The sequence below is a fragment of the Brachycentrus maculatus genome, unplaced genomic scaffold (genome assembly GCF_059751285.1).
Source record: "Brachycentrus maculatus isolate JH-2025_06_01 unplaced genomic scaffold, ASM5975128v1 h1tg000175l, whole genome shotgun sequence".
Taxonomy (NCBI): domain Eukaryota; kingdom Metazoa; phylum Arthropoda; class Insecta; order Trichoptera; family Brachycentridae; genus Brachycentrus; species Brachycentrus maculatus.
Window position 1 is genome coordinate 1,528,688 of NW_028280927.1, and position 21,953 is coordinate 1,550,640.

Below are 21,953 nucleotides of genomic sequence, written 5' to 3' on the forward strand. Positions count from 1 at the left end.
ATGAGAAAAACAGCAAAGAACCTTGCCACCTTTATTTGATTAGGTTTTTGTTACCTAAATAGATTTTATTAACACACTGTTTTCGGGAAACACTTAAAAGCGTTTTTTACATACTGTTAAAGAGCAGGAGACGCTTATAAGCGTTCTATTAGCTTACTTTTGTCAAAAACATTGTACAGATCGGAAGCGTTCTATTAGCTTACTTTGGTCGAAAACATTGTACAGATCGGAATCGGGTTGGCGGCTACTTGGATTAGTATACTGAGGGTCGGGCAGCAGACTGTCTGAGTTTAATTAGGGTTGAGGTTGATGAAACAACTGCCCAACAACAATATGTTAATACAAAGATTTTTCACAATAGTTGCGACCTTATAATACATTGAGAGCCCCAGGTTGATAAACGATGGTCTAGAGATATACATTGGCCTAGTATTCATATTTTTTCAACGGAAAAGAGTGTAAAAATGTTAAAAGTTTACATTCCACACTGATATATTTATTGTTTTCTCAAGAACAGAAAGATTTGTGCTTTGGCGTGAAGAAAAGTTGATAATTTGTGCAGATTTATAAGTATATAATATTATTTGGTACTTAGTGTGCTCATCTAGAACCTTAAGGTAGTTACACGTATTACATTTGTATAGGCAGTGATATGATTACTTATTGAGTAAAGTGACATCGTAATGAAACGCAAGGGCTGCTGATAACAGTAACCGATAAGGATTTCTACTATAAAGGATTTACGATGGGTACTACCACAAATACACTGCAATTCAAAACTTTATAAGAAGAATTAATATTTAAGACAAATGCCTTCTAAATTCTATTTCCATATCCAAGGTTAACAAAATTTTACAGTGGGTTTCATCAGCCAAGATGAAGTAATTATTGTAGTTTTTAGATATTTCAAATACAAAGTCCTACAAATACAAACAGTTTATTTTTATTATTTCAAACTCTTTACCTGAGAGCCAAGTTGTCAGTGAAAAATGTACATCATTTCCTTAAGTTTAAACTTTAAAAAGAGTACTTAAATTTTCAACTATATTTTGTAAATAATTCAGAGAAAAAATCTTGTTTTATTTTTTACTAGAAAAGTTATTAGGTTTGTTGTTGTTTCTAGAAGAAAAACTCTAAAACATGTTGGCTCTCAGATAGAGAATTTTAATAAAGAAACATTTTAATTTTTAGCTTTGGTGTAAAATTTGCTTAAACTAAGTGTGTCTTAATACAAAATGATTGTGTTTAATGATCAGTCAGAGATATAAAATGTAGATTACAAAATGAAACTTTTTAGAATAAGCTTGATTTAAATACATGTGTTTAAAGTTTTTTCTTTTTTTTTCACTTAATATTTCTGCCATGAGTCATTTGGTAAGACTTCTCAATGAATTGGCGATTGGTAAACAAAAAGTACTTATGACCACAAATATTGTTAAAAGTTTCCTTCTCTATAATTATGGAATGAAGTTAGGCTATATCACTGGATGATAGAGTATGTCTTGGATTCCAGATATAAGAGATTCCCTTCATATTTTTTTATAGAGAGTGTTAACAGATAAATAATAAAATACTTGTGCTTACATATCAGTGCTAGATTCATTCTCTATAGGTAGGTATGTAATGAAGCTAAGCTACATCTCTGGATGATAGAATGTGCTAATGACTTAGATTCCACATGTGACACATTTCCTTCGTATTTTTTTACAGAGATTGGTAACAGGTAAAGAATAAGACACTTGTGCCTGCATATCAGTGCTGGATTCATTCTCCATAGGTAGGTATGTAATGAAGCTAAGCTACATCTCTGGATGATAGTGTGCTAATGACGTAGATTCCACATGTGACACATTTCCTTCGTATTTTTTACAGGGATTGGTAACAGGTAAAGAATAAGACACTCGTGCTTAAATATTGTGCTGATTTCATTCTCTATAGGTAGATATGGAATGAAGGTAAGCTTCATCTCTGGATAATAAAGGAGTGCTAATGAGTTTGATTCCAGATGTGACACATTTTCTACAGGGATTGGTAACAGGTAAATAATAAGAGACTAGAGCTTGCATATTGTGCCGGTTCCATTCTCTTTAGGTAGATGTGGAATGAAGTTTAGCTAAATCACCGGATGATGGTATTTTAATAGGTTAGATTCGCCGGAAGCTACTAGAGTTCCAGATGTGACACATTACCTTCAAATTCCCTATTTGTTCCTACAAGACTTAATGAATTTTTAAAAAAAACATGTTCTTACTCTACTACCTAAACACACAGACATAGTCTCTATTTGAAAATTTACTAATGACTTTCAAAACTTCGTATAAAATATAAAAATGTTTACGATTACGAAGTCTGACAAATCTAATCTCGAGTCTTAAGTTATTGCGTAATTTTATAGACAGAATGTTGTTTTTAGAATGGCAGAATACTCCTTACTTTCTCATTGGCTGACATTTAATATATTTACATTACGTATTATATCAATTATCTCGCTGTTGCTTCATTATTTATGTCAATTTAAAAATGGTGTTTCTTTCTCAATTCATTAATTGGTGGTTTAATCCATTATGGTATCACATTTAAATTTCGATTGCATTATTTTAATTTAGACTATCTTACAAATGAGCCCCTTAATTTTACAAAAGAATTTAAAAGCATATATTTGGAATTAAGAAATGGTAGGTGAATATTGTACTAAAAGAATTATTAAGACTAAGACAGGTGCCGTGGCATAGTTGACGCGGGTTGGATTCCCGTCAATTGCAAAATGAATTCGAGAAATATTTATTTTCAATTGGTCTAAGTGTTTGCGATGTATCTTCATGGCTATTTTCCCTGTCCTTACTATCCTACCCGCAGAGACACCTCTAAAATAGAGGCTTTGCGGGTTATTCCTTAAAAATAAAGTTGTGTAAAGAAAAAATACATGTATAATATCGATAGTTAATCCGTGCATTTTATTTCTTTGGTCTTTTAACAATTAAGAAAACACATATTTGGTGATATTTGGTAACATGTGTTATAAAAATGTATGTAGTTACTAGAAATAATGACTTGGTGTAGAAAACACGCTTATTGTTACATAACGTACGCAAAGTTTTATTTAATATTTTCTTAGAAACTAAAGCATCTTACACTATATGTATTGAAAAAGGTTTATCGGCTTTGACAATGCATTTCGAACATTCAAAAACTCTATTATACAGGAGTAGGAAATCGAGTGGATTGTACCAACTAAATACATCCAACCTTAAATCATATATCTCTCAATAGCAACACTCGTTTTGATGAATACATTGGTAGCACACAGAACAGTATTTACATATGATACAGTGTACAATGCACTCTCATCATAAGCCTTGAAGTAATCTTAACGCATATTAGTATGAAGTTAGGGCCTTTACAAAATACACCATTACTAAACACGACAGTTAAATCATTGAACAATATTTAATAATCTCACTTGCCCCGAGCTCTTCCAGAAGGTCTCATCACAGGATTATTCGATGATTTCATATTTTCTACAAAATGTTTGTTTCTGTTACATCAGTTGAGCACTTGCGTGGTGTATTGTGTAATTCTGTCACAACGTCGAGCACTCGGGTGCTGTATTGTGTAATTCTGTCACAACGTCGAGCACTTGGGTGCTGTATTGCGTAATTCTGTCACAATGTTGAGCACTCGGGTGCTGTATTGTGTAATTCTGTCACAACAGTCGAGCACTCGGGTGCTGTATTGTGTAATTCAGTCACAACGTTGAGCACTTGGGTGCTGTATTGTGTAATTCTGTCACAATGTTGAGCACTCGGGTGCTGTATTGTGTAATTCTGTCACAACAGTCGAGCACTCGGGTGCTGTATTGTGTAATTCTGTCACAACAGTTGAACACTCGGGCGTAGGATTATGTATTTCTATCACAACAATGAAGCGCTCGGGCTCTGGATTGTGTATTTTTGTCACAAAACTCCAGCACTCTTTACGGTAAACTCTTCTGGAAAAAGGATATTACTGGTAAGTAACCTTCTGTGGGAGTCTTGTTGGTGCGGGCTTAATAACTTTATAATTCTTTTACTACCAAAACATTTAAACAAAATCTTATATTTTTGTGGGTAACTTTGTATAAACAATACACATTTATTATGTTTTCAAACATTGTGCGTAATATATGTATGTATAATGACTATAACATCGACATGTTTCACAACAACTTAAGAGTTAGTTAACTCATTAATTTGGATATATTATTACTTACTTATACTAATAATACATCCAACTGATAAGTGTAAATAAATATTTTGTCAACAAGAAAATCACAACGGAGAATCAGAGGAATTACACTTCTACAATAATATTATATATTCATTTAATCTATAAGGTTTAAATATGACTAGAACTAAATGGTTTATTTTCTAATTTATGTAAATTTCTGTTTCATTTATATCGTGGTGCTTATATTTGTTCAACGCCGTTATTGTATCCGTTATGAATAAGTTTATTAGACACAATATAATATCATATTGATAAATGCGCATCAGTGGAAAACATTTGCAACAGACAATATGTTTTCCCCCAGATAGAGATTTATCTACACATGACACTCAAATCCGTACATTTCTTCACTTGTCACTTTTTTAGTTTTTATTTCAGTCACTCCCCAATGTTTCGTCATTTGAGAATTTTACCATTCACGTATAATGTTAATTTTTTCACTGTCGTATTAAAATGAGACTAGCTTCGGATGAATCTTAAATACTAAAATAGTTCTCAGCGATGCGTATTCACCTCTATAAAATTATCTAAAATATAATTTGGTCAGTTACATGAATGAAAATTATAAAACGAGCAAACAACAAAACTTCACACTTAAATTCCTCGATACAATGTTTCTTCGGATACGTTTCTTTTTATTTATTTGCTGTAGCGAAGTTTACAGGAAAAATGTTTATGCATTTGTCATTAGTGATTATTGTGTAGTCTGCATATTATCTACAGCACCGCTATACACTCTGTTAATGTTAACTATGCCAGATTATTCGGGTGAACCGGATCATTTCCGCCAGTGGACTGTTTATCCGGACAAACGTCTTTATTATCCGCACTCGTCGCTTTTCTATCTGTTTTGCTTTCTGACTCTTTATCTGGGAGAAATTTTTGATCTTTTTTGTCTGAATTCTTTTCGCTTTCTTTACAGCAGTCCTTTGGTTCCTCATTTCTGTCGGGGCTTTCTTTAACGCTGGGAGATTCTTTTCTAACAGATTCCTTTTTGTCGGCGACTTCTTTCCTGGTTTGTTGGTTGTCTGACGTGTCTCCTAGATTCTCCCAGGTGACTGCCTTTTTGTCCTGCCTGTTCTCCGGTATTTGGACCGCTTGTTCCTGTCTCTCCTCTCCCGCGGGAAGGCACGTGCCCGGCTCTGGTTGGGTGGAATCTGGAGAGCCGGGTTCTTCCCCGCTCCCTGTTTCTACAGGGCTACTGCTGCTGGCCACTTGAGCCAGGGTCTTGTAAAGAGAAGAATTCACGAACCTGAAAGCAGAAATAACAATCAAACTAAATATTTTTAATTATTTTAGATGATCTCAGCATTGATGAAGAAGTCTATCAAGATGGAATTATTAATTAATTATTAATTAATTACAAGGATTACGACCTATCTTTGGCCGTATTAAGAGATCACTTCAAACACTAATGTTTACCATTCTACCCATGATTAATAAATATATAATAATAGGTTAGTCCAAAAACTTTCTAGGTACCGTAGAACGGGGCTACTTGAACTTTGATGTGTTACTTGAGCCCAGTACAAATAAAAAATTTAAATCTGTATTTGGTTTACAAAAATGAACATATATGGTAAGTGTCACCAGTCAGGGAAACAATGAATCATGTCGATATGTTCATTATTGTAGACCAAATACAGATCTAAATATTTTTTTTGTACTGAGCTCAAATAACACATCAAAGTTCAAGTAGCCCCGTTCTACGGTATGCCTCGTCTTACTAGACCATGTTTTATGTTTATATATTTTAATATCTTTACTCATTTCTACAAGAGTAAAATGAATGCCTGTCAATTGATTTGAAATTTTAAAAAAATTAAATATTACTCTCGATATACATATTCCATATGAAAATTTAATCCGAATTTAACACATTTCAGATAGGTATTTTTTACGCCTGCAGACTGCTGGCGACGAGATTTGATAATTAAGTACATAAAGTTAAGAATTAACAAAGAGATTGGTAAATAATATTCATATCAAAACATTGGATAATTCTTTCTTTTCTGTCTTTGAAATGAGGCCAGCCGAAAAGGTAATAATACCCTTCCCGTCCTTAAGCATCAATCGACTGAACGGCTAGAAATACCCTTCCCATCCGAAGTGTGTTAACATGCTTATTAATTTTTTTACTAAAATGTTAATAATATTAGTATATAACCACTCCCCGAGATTTTTATGTCTACCAGTTTTGAGACGTACCCGTCTCTTCGTCAGAACAATCACTACCACAGCATGCACAGTGCATGTTTAACCTCTAACTGTGCTGAAACCTTTAGTGCATGTTGGTCTTCGGGTCGACCAAAAATTGCATGTGTTAAACATTTTGTGTAGTTTTAAGTGTGTAAATGGAGCTATGGCGGTGAAAGGTGGTATTGTTTGCATGCTGTGGTAGTGATTGTCCTGACGAAGAGACGGGTACGTCTCGAAACCGGTAGACATAAAAATCTCGGTGAGTGGTTAAATACTTCTTCTTCTTCTTCTTCTTATTATAGGCCTTACGGCCTGTTTTTAAGAGGGATTAGCCTCCTGCGACGTCGATTCCCAGCTATCGGCCCATCTCTTTGGTGGTCTGCCCGGGAGTCTTCTACCATGGGGTTGGCCGTACAATGCGATGTGGGGGAGTCTGGATGGTTCCATTCTCCTCACATGCGCATACCATTGTCTTCTTCGTTGCCTTCCCCACCTAACGACATCTTCTTAGCCTTAACTTAGCCTCGGTTAAATACTAATATTATTAAAAAAAAATAAAAAAAATAAATGAGTAAAAATGACTGACCACAAAGTAAATGCTTTAAATATTAATAATATTGAGAATATGAGTGAACATGAGTCATCCACTTCTAATTTGCATTAAAAATGGCTAAATGTTGTTACCTTGGGTAAGAATCTCTGTGCATGAGGGTGTAGATCTGCAGTTGGGCTTCATCGAAAGTGTGCGGAGTAGGCTCCACCATATTCCGGTTCACCACCTCTCGGACGCGGGAGTCCAGCGACACCTTCAATTTATAATACGGCATATAATAATTAAGTAATAAATTTGGAGTAAGGTCCTTAAAATATATTGCCATTACCCAAATTAACCAGCTGCCTGACATATATAAAAAAAAACCCATTCGGGGATCCAAAATAAATGATCTGAGTAGGTTCTATGTATATGGAAAAATATAAACTGTATGTAGTGATTAGTCATATTTTCTTATTTTGTTTTTACCTTATGTTTTTTTATATTTTCTCATTTGTTATATTTTCTCATTTTATATTTTCTACTACTACTACTACTACTACCATCACGCCGTTTCCCCGCAGGAGTAGGCAGAGAGGATGGAACGCCACACTCTTCTGTCCTGACATACACTCCTAGCCTCCTTCACATCCATACATCTAGTCATACATGCCCTCCGATTACGCAGACTTTTGACACCGCCAGATTTTAGGTTCTGATTGATCTGATCGTGCCAAGTCTTTTTCGGTCGTCCACGTTCTGTTTTCCCTCTCACATTCATATAATTTGTTTATTTTAAATATGCTTCTTACCTTATATTTTTCTCATTTATTTCTTTTAAATATGCTTCTTATGCCTATTTATTATACCTGTTTATTGTTTTTATATTTTGCCATGTATTGGTTTTGGTTATTTAAAAAAAATATTTTTTGTTACTTTATTATTTGTGTTCCAGTCTTGTTAACCTTAATCCCATGTCCCAAAATGAGAAAAAGAAATTACTCATCGGGAATATTATATGTATATATGACTTGTGTATGTAATATGTTTTGATATTAATAAATAAAAAAAAGTTAAACTTAAATCTGGAGTATCATTACCATAAATAACATTTACTAAAAACATTTGAAAATTAGTGCAACATATTTTTTGAGAACTTTATATGAAATACAAAAATAAAATGTGGGGAAAAAGACTAAGAGAGATGCTAGTTGTCACTCCAATCTTTGCATGTGTTGCCTCGGTGGTCACCACAGATTGGATGTCCGTCGTAAATATAAAGTCCTGTAATCTAGGGTTACTTGTGATTTGTGTGCTTTGCTGGGAGGTGCTTTCTTGTGTTATGTGATAGTAATGCTTAAATGCATATGTGAGGATTATTTTAGACTATTTACATAGTTTGTCGTGGCCTTGAAAAACTGGAACCAGCCTTGTTTGTGAACCCTACCTAATATGGAGTGATATCATAAATTTGTATTTATCCCTTGTTTTAAAAGCAAGAAATGTTTTTTTTAGTACATTTCAAAGATGCATCAAAAGTTGGAAAAGGTTGTATGGGTGGCAATCATTCAGATGGAGGGTTTGGTCACTGATTTACCCTTATATGCATAATTTTTTATTTTTACAATAAAAAAAATCTCTGACAATAATGAATAATGTCAAGAAAGTACTCTAATTTTAAAAGGCTGACTTAATTCTAACACCTAGATGTGTGATGAATATGCAACAGTGTGAATTATAACAATTCCAGGCGACTAAAGGATGTTTCAACTGATGTGAAATTGTTTAGAAAATGTCTTTGCACTGTTCCTTGTCAGTCTGCTGTGCTGGTCAGGGTTGTGGGCGTCTGTGTACTGGCCAGCGTCGGGTCGGAGTCGGATCTAGTTGACTAATTGAACTAAATACTAATCCCTTTCACTGTCTGCACCGGGGTACTTCTAGAAAATTTGGTGACGGATTTACAAACTTGTATTTATTTAGATTGGCAGTGACAGGTATATTGAAAGCTTTTAAATGTAAATTCACAGTAAAATCGGGATATAATTTTTTTATTGTTTAACATTTTCAATAAATTAAATTTCAATAAATAAGTTTAAAAAAATTGCTTCGCAAGAGCAGATCTGTCAGGACGCCTAGATGCTTCTGTATCAGATCTGGGCATGCGGTGGGACAGCTTTCAATGATGTGAAATTGTTGTTGCAGAATTGCAACGGTATGCATTTAAGGGTTAAGTGCCAGATGCATAGTACCGTTCCAAAAAGAGGTAGATCATCCATGGCTATTGGCTAATCCGTGACTATAATACCAGGTGAAATAATCATTTTCACACATGAGATATGGATGTAGAAGCCTCACCTCCTTGGGTGAAAGTATGGAGATGTAGTCCTCATAGATGAACCGAGCCTTCTCTTCCACGGCGTCCGGGTTGCTCTCCCTCTTGAGCTCCTCGCAGGCCAACCAGAACAGGATGTTCTCCTCCGAGTACTCGCAGCGCAGGAAGTCACGGAATACCTTCCGGCCCGCTATGTACAAAATGACAATTAGATTATACACCAAGACCTTTGTAATCCAAATGCCCATTCATTCCTCACGCGCTTCTCAAAAACAGAAATCCATGCTAACATTGCACCAGTTGCAGTAGCAAGTATTCCCCATTCAAGCGCGGTGTCTGCCTTAAATACGTAATTGCTTTGCTAGACATGAAATCGACTGCCAATTTATCAAGTTAAAAAAGGTATTGGTTGCATTTATGTTTCTTATAGCATGTAACAGGCAGGTTTATGCGGAAGTAGTTTAGCTAGGGCATAGGTCGCAAACTGAGGCTTAATAGTCATATTTGTATCCGTAGCTACTTCAATGAGGTTCCTCGATGGATGATGTGTTATTTTACAGAAAACACAAAAAAGTAGAAAGGGTGAAAGATAAAAATAATCTCAAAAATAAACTAGGAAAATGTTTTTAATAAATTGAATGGAGCACATCCTTTTTTGGCTCAAGGGGTACATTTATACGGGTACAGCATTGTATAAATATCACGTCAGGGAGTTATCCCTTGTAAACTCACAAGACAAATTATATAACTAAAATCATATAGCTAAGTAACTTCACTGCTAACTAAGAATCATTAAACTGTTTAAATTCATGCCTTTTAGCAAGTGTTTTTGCCTAGAATTTTCACTCATGAAATTACAGTAACTTTAAACATAAATAATAAATCCACTCACAAGTAGGTAAAGCCCACTAAACTTATAAAATTGAAGCCTATGTAGGGTAAAGATAAGCGGTGTTGCTTAAGGGGGTATTCCGAAGCGGGATTTTTTCTAAATCTTTAACAAGAGTGTTCTTGGTTACTTTATAATTTTTGTGTTAATATATAGGCTTTAGTTAGTAATGTAAATGTTAATTTTTACTGAATAAATTCAATTGAAATGAATTGAATAAGTCGTAGCTAGATTTCAGACACTAGAATTTTAGGCAATTAAAAAAAAAGCTGGTTTAAAAGAATAATTGTTCACAAGGGTGATCATTATAGTTTCTTTGTAAAAAAATATGTAGATAGGCAATTATTTACGCGATTATTATTTATAAAGAATTTGTATATGGTAATGCAATGCCGAGAGTCAACTTAATATAATTTGTATTGTATCTTTTTTACATGCTTATATGGAGGTGACGGAGACCTCTGTGACAACAAGACAATATTAAGTTTGACTGTAGCGCCATCTATGATCGGCACTCATAACTTATACAGATCAGATTGATAATATCGTAGTCACACAGGAGAAAGTGACCAAATGCATTTTTTTTACAAAATGTGATTATTTACTATTTGATATCTTTCTAGCTTAATATTGCCCTGAAAAAATCCCTAAACGATTTTAAACATGGAAATATAATATACTGACTTGTTAAAAATGACTAACTGCATTGATCTTTATTTTCTTGCCAAGCAAAAGTGACTTAAATGGCCCTCCTGAACATTTTACGTTTTGATAGTTGGTCACTTTCTCCTGTACGACTACGATATGTAGGTTTTTTAGTTTCTACTTTTCTTTTGTATATACTGCTGCTATTCTTAAGTTATTTTTGATATTTTATGTAAAAATTAATAAAGAATCGATTATTATAATTACCTGTACTCCGCATAAGTTTATCGAAAGACTTGCCCCAACTCTGTATTTCTTCAATACTCGGCCTGAAAACAAAAAAAAGTGTTACATTTTTGTAATATCTGCTGCTTTTTTGGTGGGATATTAGCCCTTTTGTCCGGCTCCCTAGTGTAGTGGTCAGCGCATTTAGTTTCCGGTTCGCTTTCCAGGATAATTAAGATAAAAAAATGCGATTTTTTACTCTATATTTATTTTACATCACCCTGGATTGAAGGACTTATCACCTTCCCTTCATATAATTAACGATCAAGATAACAACATTATATCGATGCGACGCAGTGCCCTATGCACCAATGGGTTCGGGTTAAGGTTAGAAGATGAAGATTTTATAAATAAGTAGGTACGAAACCGACCAAATGTTAATATTACAAGATATCGTAGGCATACTGCCAAAGAGCGCTTGTGCACTACACGGAGTTTTACCGTCCGGCAGTCCGGTTTTTTTTTTAAATAAAAGCGACCACGACAGTTTAGTGATATTGAATTTTTGCGCGCCGATCACGCACCGATCAAGCGCACCGATCCGAAGAAAGACGGCCAAAAGCATAAGCCAATTCAAGTCAATCATCCGTTTTATCATGCTAGCCGGACAGTAAAAGTCCGTGCAGTGCACAAGCGCCCAAAAGGTCCATATTTTAGGTGCATGCGGTTAGCGATGCATTCAATTATAGATACTCGTACATCACCATTTTTTTATTTACCAAATAAAAAAAATCCTAATGACTAAATTAAATATGAAAAATCACGAGATAATAGGTGTTAGTTATTTTATTAAATTTACTGACATTTCTTGGTAGAACTGCATTTTGTAGAATAAAATAACTACATAATTATTATTCCACGTGAATTTTATTTGACCAGCAACCGGGTTTCGTCGTAATCAATATCATCTGATGACCGACACCAGTCTGATGATGTCGGTTACGACGAAATGATGATTAATTTTCCACATTAATTTGATGATGTTAAATGAAATTAATGTGGAAAAAATACAAAGTTGTTATTTTATTCTTAATTATTTTATGTTTAATTGAAATTCTTTATCATAATAATTTTCATATCTAAAATTGTAAATGATTTTCTCGATAGAAGCAGCCTCCCTGGGCGGTTGCAAATTCCTTGCATATTGTTCAATAGTTTATTATTCTGCGATGATGATGAGTAAGGCGTTTTGTTTAAAATTCTTCTTATTTTATGAGGATGCTTGGATTATAAAAAGGCCGCGGATACACCTAAATAAGTTGGGTGATGATGTTTGTTACATTACACACTACGCACACTTTTTTTACACTTTGAAATACAGAGAAAAATTTGTTCAAACGATGTTTTCAGTAACGAGAAAAAGTATCGGTTAAGGCCCAGTAATCAATCTTCTTCAAACCCTCATCCGCACCCGATGGTGCATAGGGCACTGCATCATATAAACGCAGTGTTATCTTGGTCGTTAACACAGTAAGGAATGGTGATCAGCCCTCCGCTTCAGGTAATATTGAATAAATATTAGAGTGAAAAAATCACTTATATGCTGTTTTGCTGTATTTTAAGCTTTGCACATTAGTTATATATTTTTTAAACGTATATATATGTTACAGTTTACAACATTTTCACTCAAAATGTTGTAAATAAATTAACTGGTCAAATTATAAGCTTAAATAATAAAAATGAAAATTATGTTTTCTGGCGTTTCTCATTTATGTGATTATAATCCAGGATTCGTACCCCATATACTGATATATGAGTTTCTGCTAAAAAAAAGCTTCTTTTCATCTCACCAATATATGTCTCTAGTGAAGTTCTAGTGATTCAAGAACAAGGTTTCTGAATTCGTTCATATATATATATATATATAGAACTTCTAAGAATTTGAGTGGTGTGGTTGTCAATAATGGGTAGAATTGGTGAATGTTACACGTGCGTAAAGTGCCTATGACGGTCGTTAGCCCTGTAAATGCCCAGACTTCCATATTCTTCTTCATCTTTGATGAGATGTCAAAAAATAATATTTGTTACAGTACTTACGGTGGTTCTCCATCGCAGAGCAGAACATCAGTAGGCCCGGGTTCCTTCTTGGTGGGCCCATTGTCCTCGCCATTTCTAACTGCCAAACTGTAAAGGACGAAATCAAATATTAGGTCTCATTTTCTCCAAAGCTCTGGAGAGAAAGTAGTAGATTTCTAGAATTTTCCAGAATTATGGAACGCCACGCCAATCTGTCTTTGCAAAACAATATTCGGTTCTTCCACATTCACGCATCTACTAATATCTCCTCATACTAACCCGGTGATAATTCTGACCCCTGACTGGGGTCAGAATTAGAAGGGTCGGGCGCTATTTCATTTCTCTACAAGCACAAGAGTCAGATTAATAGGAGGATTGTATGCAAAAAACTGTTTTTTTTTAAAGTGTAGTTAAATAAACAACTTCTTAAATGTTTTCGCAGATGAAACCTATGTACTGTGCGGAATTTTTTCTAATAACAGAAATTGGAAAAATATCAAAAATAGATACGCATTGCACAATAAAAACAACATTTGGGAGTTTTTTAAATCATATTTTCAAATGGTGAACGGAGTGCGTGGAAGTTTTTGGTAAGGGAAGGATAATTAACTATGAGTATTTCAATGTTTTAGAATTTAGTACATAAACCCTGATGATGGCAAGGTTCTTGTCGAAACCGGTTGGAAAAAGTGGTTAAAACAAAGTCGTTATATTTTATAAAGTTTAAATAATTATAATTATTTAATTTATTTAAACTTTAATTACTTTAATTTATTTTATTATGTTAATACCATCAAGTTTTCCTTGATCTTCCTTAAATCCTATTTCCAACTTCGTTCGCCTCACAAATTTGTTTTACCGTTCTTTCTTCACTCCATTCGTTCCACATGCCCAAATCATCTCAACACACCTTTCTTAATTATTTCGATGATGCTCATCTCAGTCTCGCAATTACTCATTGCTCATAACTCTACAACTCGATTCAATATCAAAATTACAAGGTTTGAAAATAGCACCACTAAGTTACGCGATAGGATGATTTTTTTTAAAAGAAAAAAATAAATTGTTGCAATATTTAATATGACAGGAAATATATACATCCCATATGATTATAATAGGACAATATATATAGGAAGAACAGATAGTAAGGCACAAACAAAAATTCATTAATTTATAGCAGTTATATTTAGAAAATCAAAAGAGTTTTCCCTGAATATGATTTCTATTTATATGAATGTAGATTTTCGCAATGAAGACTATTCAGAAATGTTTCTGTTAATATTAAAATTGTGTTTAAATTTCATATTTTAGGATGATGATTAAATGAATGAATACCGAGTTCTATTACCTTTATAAAACCCTGAAAGGTCATACCTCTGCAAATTATTATAAAACATTATATGTTAAATTATCATAAAACATTATATGTTATTTTTTACAAACTTCGCTGGCTAATTTTTTATTATTATTAAAACGTTAAGTCATTTTTTCGAGGTGATATAAGCAAATGCTCAACGAATAAAACTCTCTCGTGGCATGTCACTTCCCTTTGGACATGGGCGATTAAATAAATAAAAAAAAAAACGAATTACATAACGACTTCCAAAAAAAGTCGTTACTTAACACCGATTCGATTATTTAAAGCTATTCACGCTTATAATTGGACAAATTTAATTGAATGTTGCGTATTTCAAGCTTCTAATATATTTGACAATTTGACACAAAAAATAATTGAGCAGGAAAGAAATAAAAAGACAGAAAATGTAACGAATACCTAATCGAGGAACCGAAAAAGTAACAAATATTACCGATTTAAACAAAATTAAACGGTTTTAAAAACATATTTTTACTGACAAAAATCATGTAGGAATACAGTAAAGTTATTGGTTTGATGAATTTCTTGATAGTTAAATTGTGATATTTTTACTCTATCCTATAAATTCTGCGGAATGGAGTTAGATGCTTCACTGATTAAGCCGACGATATGTTTTTCTGTTCTCGATTGTTTGTGAACCGCAGAACAGTATATTACTGAACCAATGAGGAATTAATGTTTACTGGGAAATTTCTTATAAACTATTCGATCTACTGAATTAGCGTTTGGAATGTTGCTGACTTATCAACACCTATTCATAGATAATTGATTTATTCTGTTTACTTTAGGGATACGCGGAATATTTCCAAAGCCCATGCTGCGAGGTCGTGATACGAAATTATTGAAAGCATGACTGATTTCCAATTTTAACGTCAACTTGTATTTAAAATGAGGATCATTAATAGAAATCGTACGTCAGATTTTTTTACATGCATGCGAATTTAATATTAGTTAATACAATAGAAGAAAGCGCCCTTGAGGTGCATATAAATGTATATATATATATATATATATATATATATATATATATATATATATATATATATATATATATATATATATATATATATATATATATATATATATATATATATATATATATATATATATATATATATATATATATATATATATATATATATATATATATATATATATATATATATATATATATATATATATAAAAGAGTTATTGAGAGGTAAGTAGTTGAAAAATAAATAAAAATATTTTTTGTATTTATATTCTTAAAAATGACAAATTCTATTAAACAAAATTATATCACTGGTATAAGAAGTGCGGGACTGATCACCTTGCCTTCATGCAATTAACGACCAAGATAACATTGCGTCGTTCGATGCAGTGCCCTATGCACCATTGGGTGCGGATGAGGGTTATTTTTTTGTTTTTAAATGCGCGCAATCCATACGTGTAGCTTTTTGCGCAGCCGAGCGCTTACTGAATTGGATGTACTCGCAAGAAACTGTATAATCCCCCTTAAAAACAAAAAATCTCACATTGAGATTTTGAGAAGTGGCCACGGGGAATAAGATTTATATTGAAACTGCAGAATCCCTTACACCGGCAGCTAAAACAGTTTATCTTGGCCACTTGAAGGTGCTTGTGTATTTCCGCACTTACTGCTATTAATTACCTACCCGAGGTACAAGGTACGTTTCCTACTCGGAAAACGTGAAAATTGTGTGTGATTACCGTAATAATTTTGTGCGTTACGATGTAATTGGGTTTGAGGCATTAGACTGATCACCTCCCCTACATAATTAACGCGTACAACGATGAATTTACGTAGCGGAATTGTAATTACATTAATTTTATCATAATTTAAGTTTTAATGAGTAAATAACACTATTTCTTAAAATCTATTGTGATACGTGTTTCAATTCAATCACTTTCAAACATCGTAAATAATGCTGAATGCATCGAACCATTTACGGTGTTTAAGGATGATTCTGAATGCATCTAAACACATTTAAATACATTTTAAGAAATATTGATAATTACCAAGTAAACCTTAAATTAAAAATGGATAGATTTTACTACAAAGTGAACCAATTCAAGTGCCAAATCAATAAATGAAAGCCATTTAAAAAATTGTTAAATGTTTCGGAAAGACGACGGAATTTTCTTTATTAAAATATTGAAATTTCAGTAAAATCCCCGAACTTGAATATTTAAAGCAGTTACTTTGTGGATCGTTGTAATATATTATTTGGAATATAAAAATAACATTGTTTTTTGATCCACTCACTTTTATTATTATAAACCAATTAGTTTCGGCAACAACCTGTTGTCTTAACACTGAACTTTAACAAAAGTTATAAAACAAACCCCGAAGAGGGCAACAGGTTGTTGCTGAAACAAATTGGTTTATAATAATAAAAGTCAGTGGATCAAAAAACAACGTTGTTTTATTTCTCCAAATAATATCTCCGAACTTCGTTTAAACACATTGACATTAACAATTAACTTTAACAAAAGTTATAAAATAAACCCCGAAGAGGGCAACACGTTGTTGCAGAAACTAATTGGCTTATAATAATAAGAGTCAGTGGATCAAAAAACAAGGTAATTTTATTTCTGCAAATAATATCTCCGAACTTCGTTTAAACATATTGATTTCACAACATTTTGAGTGCGTCCAAATACTTGTTCCCAAAATCTGGATTATCTCCAATTACAGGAGTTTCTCATGTGTGTGATTATAATCCAGGATTTGGACCTCACATACTAATATAAGAGTTTCTGCTCAATAAAAAGCTTCTTTTCATCTCAACAATAGATGTCTCTAGTGAAGTTCTAGTGATTCAAGATTAATGTTTCAATATTGGTTCATAATATATACAACTTCCAAGAATTTGAGTAGTGTGGTTGTCAATAATGGGTAGAATTGGTGAATGTTACTCGTGTGTAAAGTGATCACAACCAGCCTATGACGGTCGTCAGCCCCGTAAATGCCCAGACTTCCATATGCTTCTCCATCTTTGATGAGATGTCAAAAAATAATATTGAACTTCGGTTAAAAATCGAATTATTTCTTTTACCTTTCTCTCAATCTCCGTACGGCATTCTTCCACCTCTCTACCATTCTTAGGCGGAAGCTGCCCCTGCGGCTGCGGCCATTTGCATTCCCACCACCCGTCCTCGAGTCGCTCAACTTGCTGGTGTCGATCATGCAAACTGACTACCGATATCCTCACGAGGGTGCGACGCGCATCGCGAGACTGTCGACTGTCACTTCGCGCACTTTAGTCGTCACAATATCACAGTCTATGAACAGTTTAATGTGAACATCGCTTTCTTCTCACTGGTCAACAAGACTACAATTCAGGTGATGTACTAGTAACAAGGTGTCATTTACAAATTTGAAATTTGATTATTAAATATTTTAATTTAGTTATCTAAACTAATGTAAAGAGTCAGGTTGTGGTCCCTTGGACAGTATCGCAAATTTTGAGTCATAGAATCGACCTGCGCTCTGTGAACATCGCTTTCTTCTCACTGGTCAACAATACTTAAATTCAGGTAATGTACTAGTAACAAGGTGTTCATTTACAAATTTGAAATTTCGTTATTTAATATTTTAATTTAGTTATCTAAACTAATCTAAAGAATCAGGCTGTGGTCCCTTGGACAGTATCGCAAATTTTGAGTCATAGAATCGACCTGCACTCTGCCACAATCATGTTTGATTTATATAATTGAAATATTTGTGTTCTTAAAAATATATATTTTCAAGAGAATTCTCAGTGAAAACTGATAGTAATTGAAAAAAATTGTCTTTATACCCAGTAAATTGATTGGGTATAAAGACGGTTTTTATCAGTTACTGACAGTTTTCACTAATAACTCTTGAAAATACATACTTTTATGTACATAAATATTTCAATTATGTCAAATATTATTTAGGCAGAGTGCAGGTCGTTTCTATGGCTCAAAATCCGGAATAACGCAATAAAATTTTCATTATACCTAGGTAACATTAAACGTAATTTATGTTTTTGCTTTTCCCCGCTTTTCTATTAAAAAAATAAGTTTTTGTTCGAAATAAATATATGGATTCTAAAAGAAAAGAGTAAAGAGTTAAAGAGAGAGTTTAAAAACGAATTATAAAAGTATTTTTTCGATATAGGTGTATCCATTTTTTTAAATACATTTTCTTAAAAAAAAAAGATCATGTAGAGACGTGTGACCCCTCGCGCAGCCGGTCGCCTAGTGAATTATATGTATGCTAGTAAGGTCTTAAAGTATTTTCAAATGTTTCAGATTTCATTATAAAGGATGCTACATATTGAAAATACTTGGGAAATGGTTGTTAAGTAATTGATCAAGTTAACACCTCGTAGATCCAACGTGGTACTCTATGCACCACCTGGATGCCAATAGGGGTCAAAGAAAGCAAGCCGTTAAACAAGAATGAGAAAGGGAAGAAGAAGAAGAAAGAGCGATATACAATTATCTACAAAAAATAACATATGTTAGTTAAGTAGTCATAATTTGGCCAGGGACTCCACTATGTACTATGTCGTTAAATTTGATTAGCAGATGTATATAATAAATTGTCTTCTTGAAGGAAGTTCATCTGTTAAAAACGTGCAGTAGTTTGTATAAGAACAGTTTTTTAACAGTACGAAAAAGTTATTTTTCGATTTTGAACTGCAAAGATGTTTAAAGACTATCACGGTCATTAATTAATAGATTTTTCATTCAACTATATTTTTAATTATTATTGAAAAAAAAATTGTTAACTTTGTGGACAAACATTATGATATAAAAATAAAATACTTGTGTAAGATTACTTTTTTGAGTTTATTTATCTATCGTGATAAAGAAGCGGTTAGCTTCGAAACCGGTAGACATTATAATTAAGTTATAATAAAACATTTATAGTTATTTTTAAAAAAAGTTACATTTCAATTATATATTGTAATTATGTGTATGATGAACAATCTTTAAAACGTTCTGTACCTGCATAATAGTTGCAGTATACATATGGTGGTATAATAATATTACGTAAAGGCAATAGCGCGTAATAAAAAACGTGGTTAGGTAATTTTTACATCTTGTCGCGAGGAGTGTAACAGCCCTCGGAGAAATATATGTTAAACCATAAATATAAGGGCCCCTAAATATAATGAAAAGCGCGAAACATTTCCCGCCAACGGCATGCCGACATTTTTGTCACGTTATTAAATTAGCGTCGCTGCGTTGAGGGAGCGTTAGACGGAGTTTTACATATTTTTTTTCTGTTGACAATCGTTCCTGATGCTTTTATCGTGTCTACAAAGGAGGAACGGCTCCGCCTTTTTGATTTACTACCCTGTTTGCGAAACAATTTATTTATTCTATATAATATGCGCACTATAGTACAATCATTCGTTTTTATTTACACACTAACTGTACTCGGCCACGCGTTGCTGTGGGTCAGTCAGGTTCAAAGAAAAATAAAGAAAAGAGAGGAGAAGACACCGTGGCGCAGTTGGGTAGACGCTCGACTGTAAAATTGGAGTCGCGAGTTCGATTCACGTAATTTGCAAAATAAATTCAAGAAATATTTACTTTCAATTGGTCTTAGTGTTTGTGATGCATTTTTCACATTTACCTTTCCTATCCTTACTATCCTACCTGCAGACAAGCCTCTAAAAGTAGAGGCTTTGCTGGTTATTCCTTTTTAAAAAAAATAATAAGATATCACACATTCCTGATATATTTCATTAATTATTCATATAACAGGGATTTAACAATGCCTGTGGTGTACAACATTTTAACAGCTGTCAAATACCACGGTAATAAAAAAATGCACTTTTTGCTGTTTCACTAGCGCTGCCATTGCGATAATTTTTTTAAAACGTGTTTTTAGCTGTCATTGTAAAACAATATGAAAAAACGCTCATATTCCAATGCAACGTTGTGTCAACATTTTAAAGCAATTTGTGAGTAATTTTAGGAGATTTAGGATTTTGAACTAAGGAACATTTACATTTTTATTTATAATACAAAGATTATGTTCAGGCAAAAAACATAATTTCGGGTAGCATTAAGATATTCCGCTTTGAAAGTATGAGGACGAATTTGAAATAATATATATTTTATTACAATGCAAGATGACATTTTTTCCTTGATATTATCGTCTAATCACTTCATAGTGACTATGAGTTGGATTTATTGTACAATCATTAAATTATGTCATTCATTAGGCTAATAAAAATTAGTGATTTTAAAAATATGAACTGACAGTTAGTAAATAAGTTAATAGGTACTGTCCAAAAGACGTTGAAATTTAAAATTTATCTAATTATTTGTGAAAACGTTAATGATATATGAATTTTATTTGAATATGATATTTCAAAAATATATACCTTATAGCAAAATTTTTGTGAAACGTATGCTATGAAAAAGAAAATTTTCCATGAAAAAGAATATATTTTGAATTATTTTGCAGAATAAAACGTTTTTTCAAGCTGTTAACGTATAAAATTTAAAAAATCATACTGCTTAAATTTATAAAGTATGAGAATATTAAAAAAAATATGTTCATTTTAATATAAGTACATACTCTCACAGTCAAAATCCAATATCCTCATTCTATGGTTATATGTGTATTTTACAGTTGTCATTTTTCGAACTTAAAACTACGTCAATATGTTTCACCTATGATATATTTGACTTTAAAAATCACAATGAAACTCACAGTAACTGGTATATTTATGAGAATGAAAAAAATATTTTGTAAATTAAAAAATTACACAATTTATCGAGAACAAAAGTCAACAAACAGCTCTTGTTGCTGGTAAGGAAGCACTGAAAACGGAATGCGACACGTCCGATAGCGCACAGAGAGTGTCACATGTCACTAATGTCGTCAAGTGATTATAATTAATTACTAATAGTAAGTACCCACTATTAATTCGGGAGATCGTACAATACTTAATGCGAACGATTCGCGGACACGGTCCGGTCTGCCCAGACGCGAGATTCGCTCTAAATCTATCAGAGGGTCAAGTGTTACTAATATAATACTATATGGATACGCGAAACGAATAATGTCGGATCTACAGCATCAGTATTTTCACCCTTTTCGAATCTACACACAAAAATAGTAAATAAATAGCTGGTAAACACGGATAAGGTTTGCTAAAATATGGTGTTGCTCATTTCATCCGTGTTTTTAGATTCGTCCAATAAACACATAAATACACGGTTAGAATGTATATTTTTTTCCCCAAGCTGACAATACGCATAAGTATTAGTAAAGTAATAGAATGTGTATATTATCCCGTGCTGACAATACTCATATGTTCAAAACTCTGATAGGATGCGTGTATTATGCCAAATTATCAACCCTGCAAATATTTTTAGAATAAAAAATAATAACGCCTACGCCATTGGTACCTATAC

General features: G+C 33.0%; 1 protein-coding gene across 2 annotated transcripts; it reads right to left on the reverse strand.

Annotated features, from left to right (window-relative positions):
- Positions 1 to 2,595: 2,595 nt before the first annotated feature.
- Positions 2,596 to 21,358, reverse strand: Dhit (regulator of G protein signaling double hit). 2 transcript variants are annotated; one of them, XM_088262207.1, is made up of 7 exons: positions 21,302 to 21,358; positions 17,600 to 17,894; positions 13,186 to 13,272; positions 11,131 to 11,192; positions 9,353 to 9,519; positions 7,150 to 7,271; positions 2,596 to 5,518 (listed from the first exon to the last, which is right to left on the reverse strand). In XM_088262207.1, exons 2-7 carry the CDS (start codon positions 17,728 to 17,730, stop codon positions 5,017 to 5,019), a joined length of 1,071 nt encoding a protein of 356 aa, XP_088118333.1. In that variant the 5' UTR covers positions 17,731 to 17,894; positions 21,302 to 21,358; the 3' UTR covers positions 2,596 to 5,016. The 2 variants fall into 2 exon arrangements, with proteins under 2 accessions (XP_088118333.1, XP_088118334.1); XM_088262208.1 differs by lacking the exon at positions 21,302 to 21,358 and having other exon boundaries at positions 17,600 to 18,342.
- Between the last annotated feature and the right edge of the window lie 595 nt (positions 21,359 to 21,953).

Coding starts and splice junctions, on each gene's coding strand:
- Dhit (XM_088262207.1), bottom strand. CDS start 17,730: ATGATCGACACCAGCAAGTTGAGCGACTCGAGGACGGGTGGTGGGAAT. Junction 11,193..13,185: donor CTCTGCGATGGAGAACCACC/GTAAGTACTGTA, acceptor TTTTGTTTTCAG/GCCGAGTATTGAAGAAATAC. Junction 9,520..11,130: donor TAAACTTATGCGGAGTACAG/GTAATTATAATA, acceptor TTTTGTACATAG/CGGGCCGGAAGGTATTCCGT.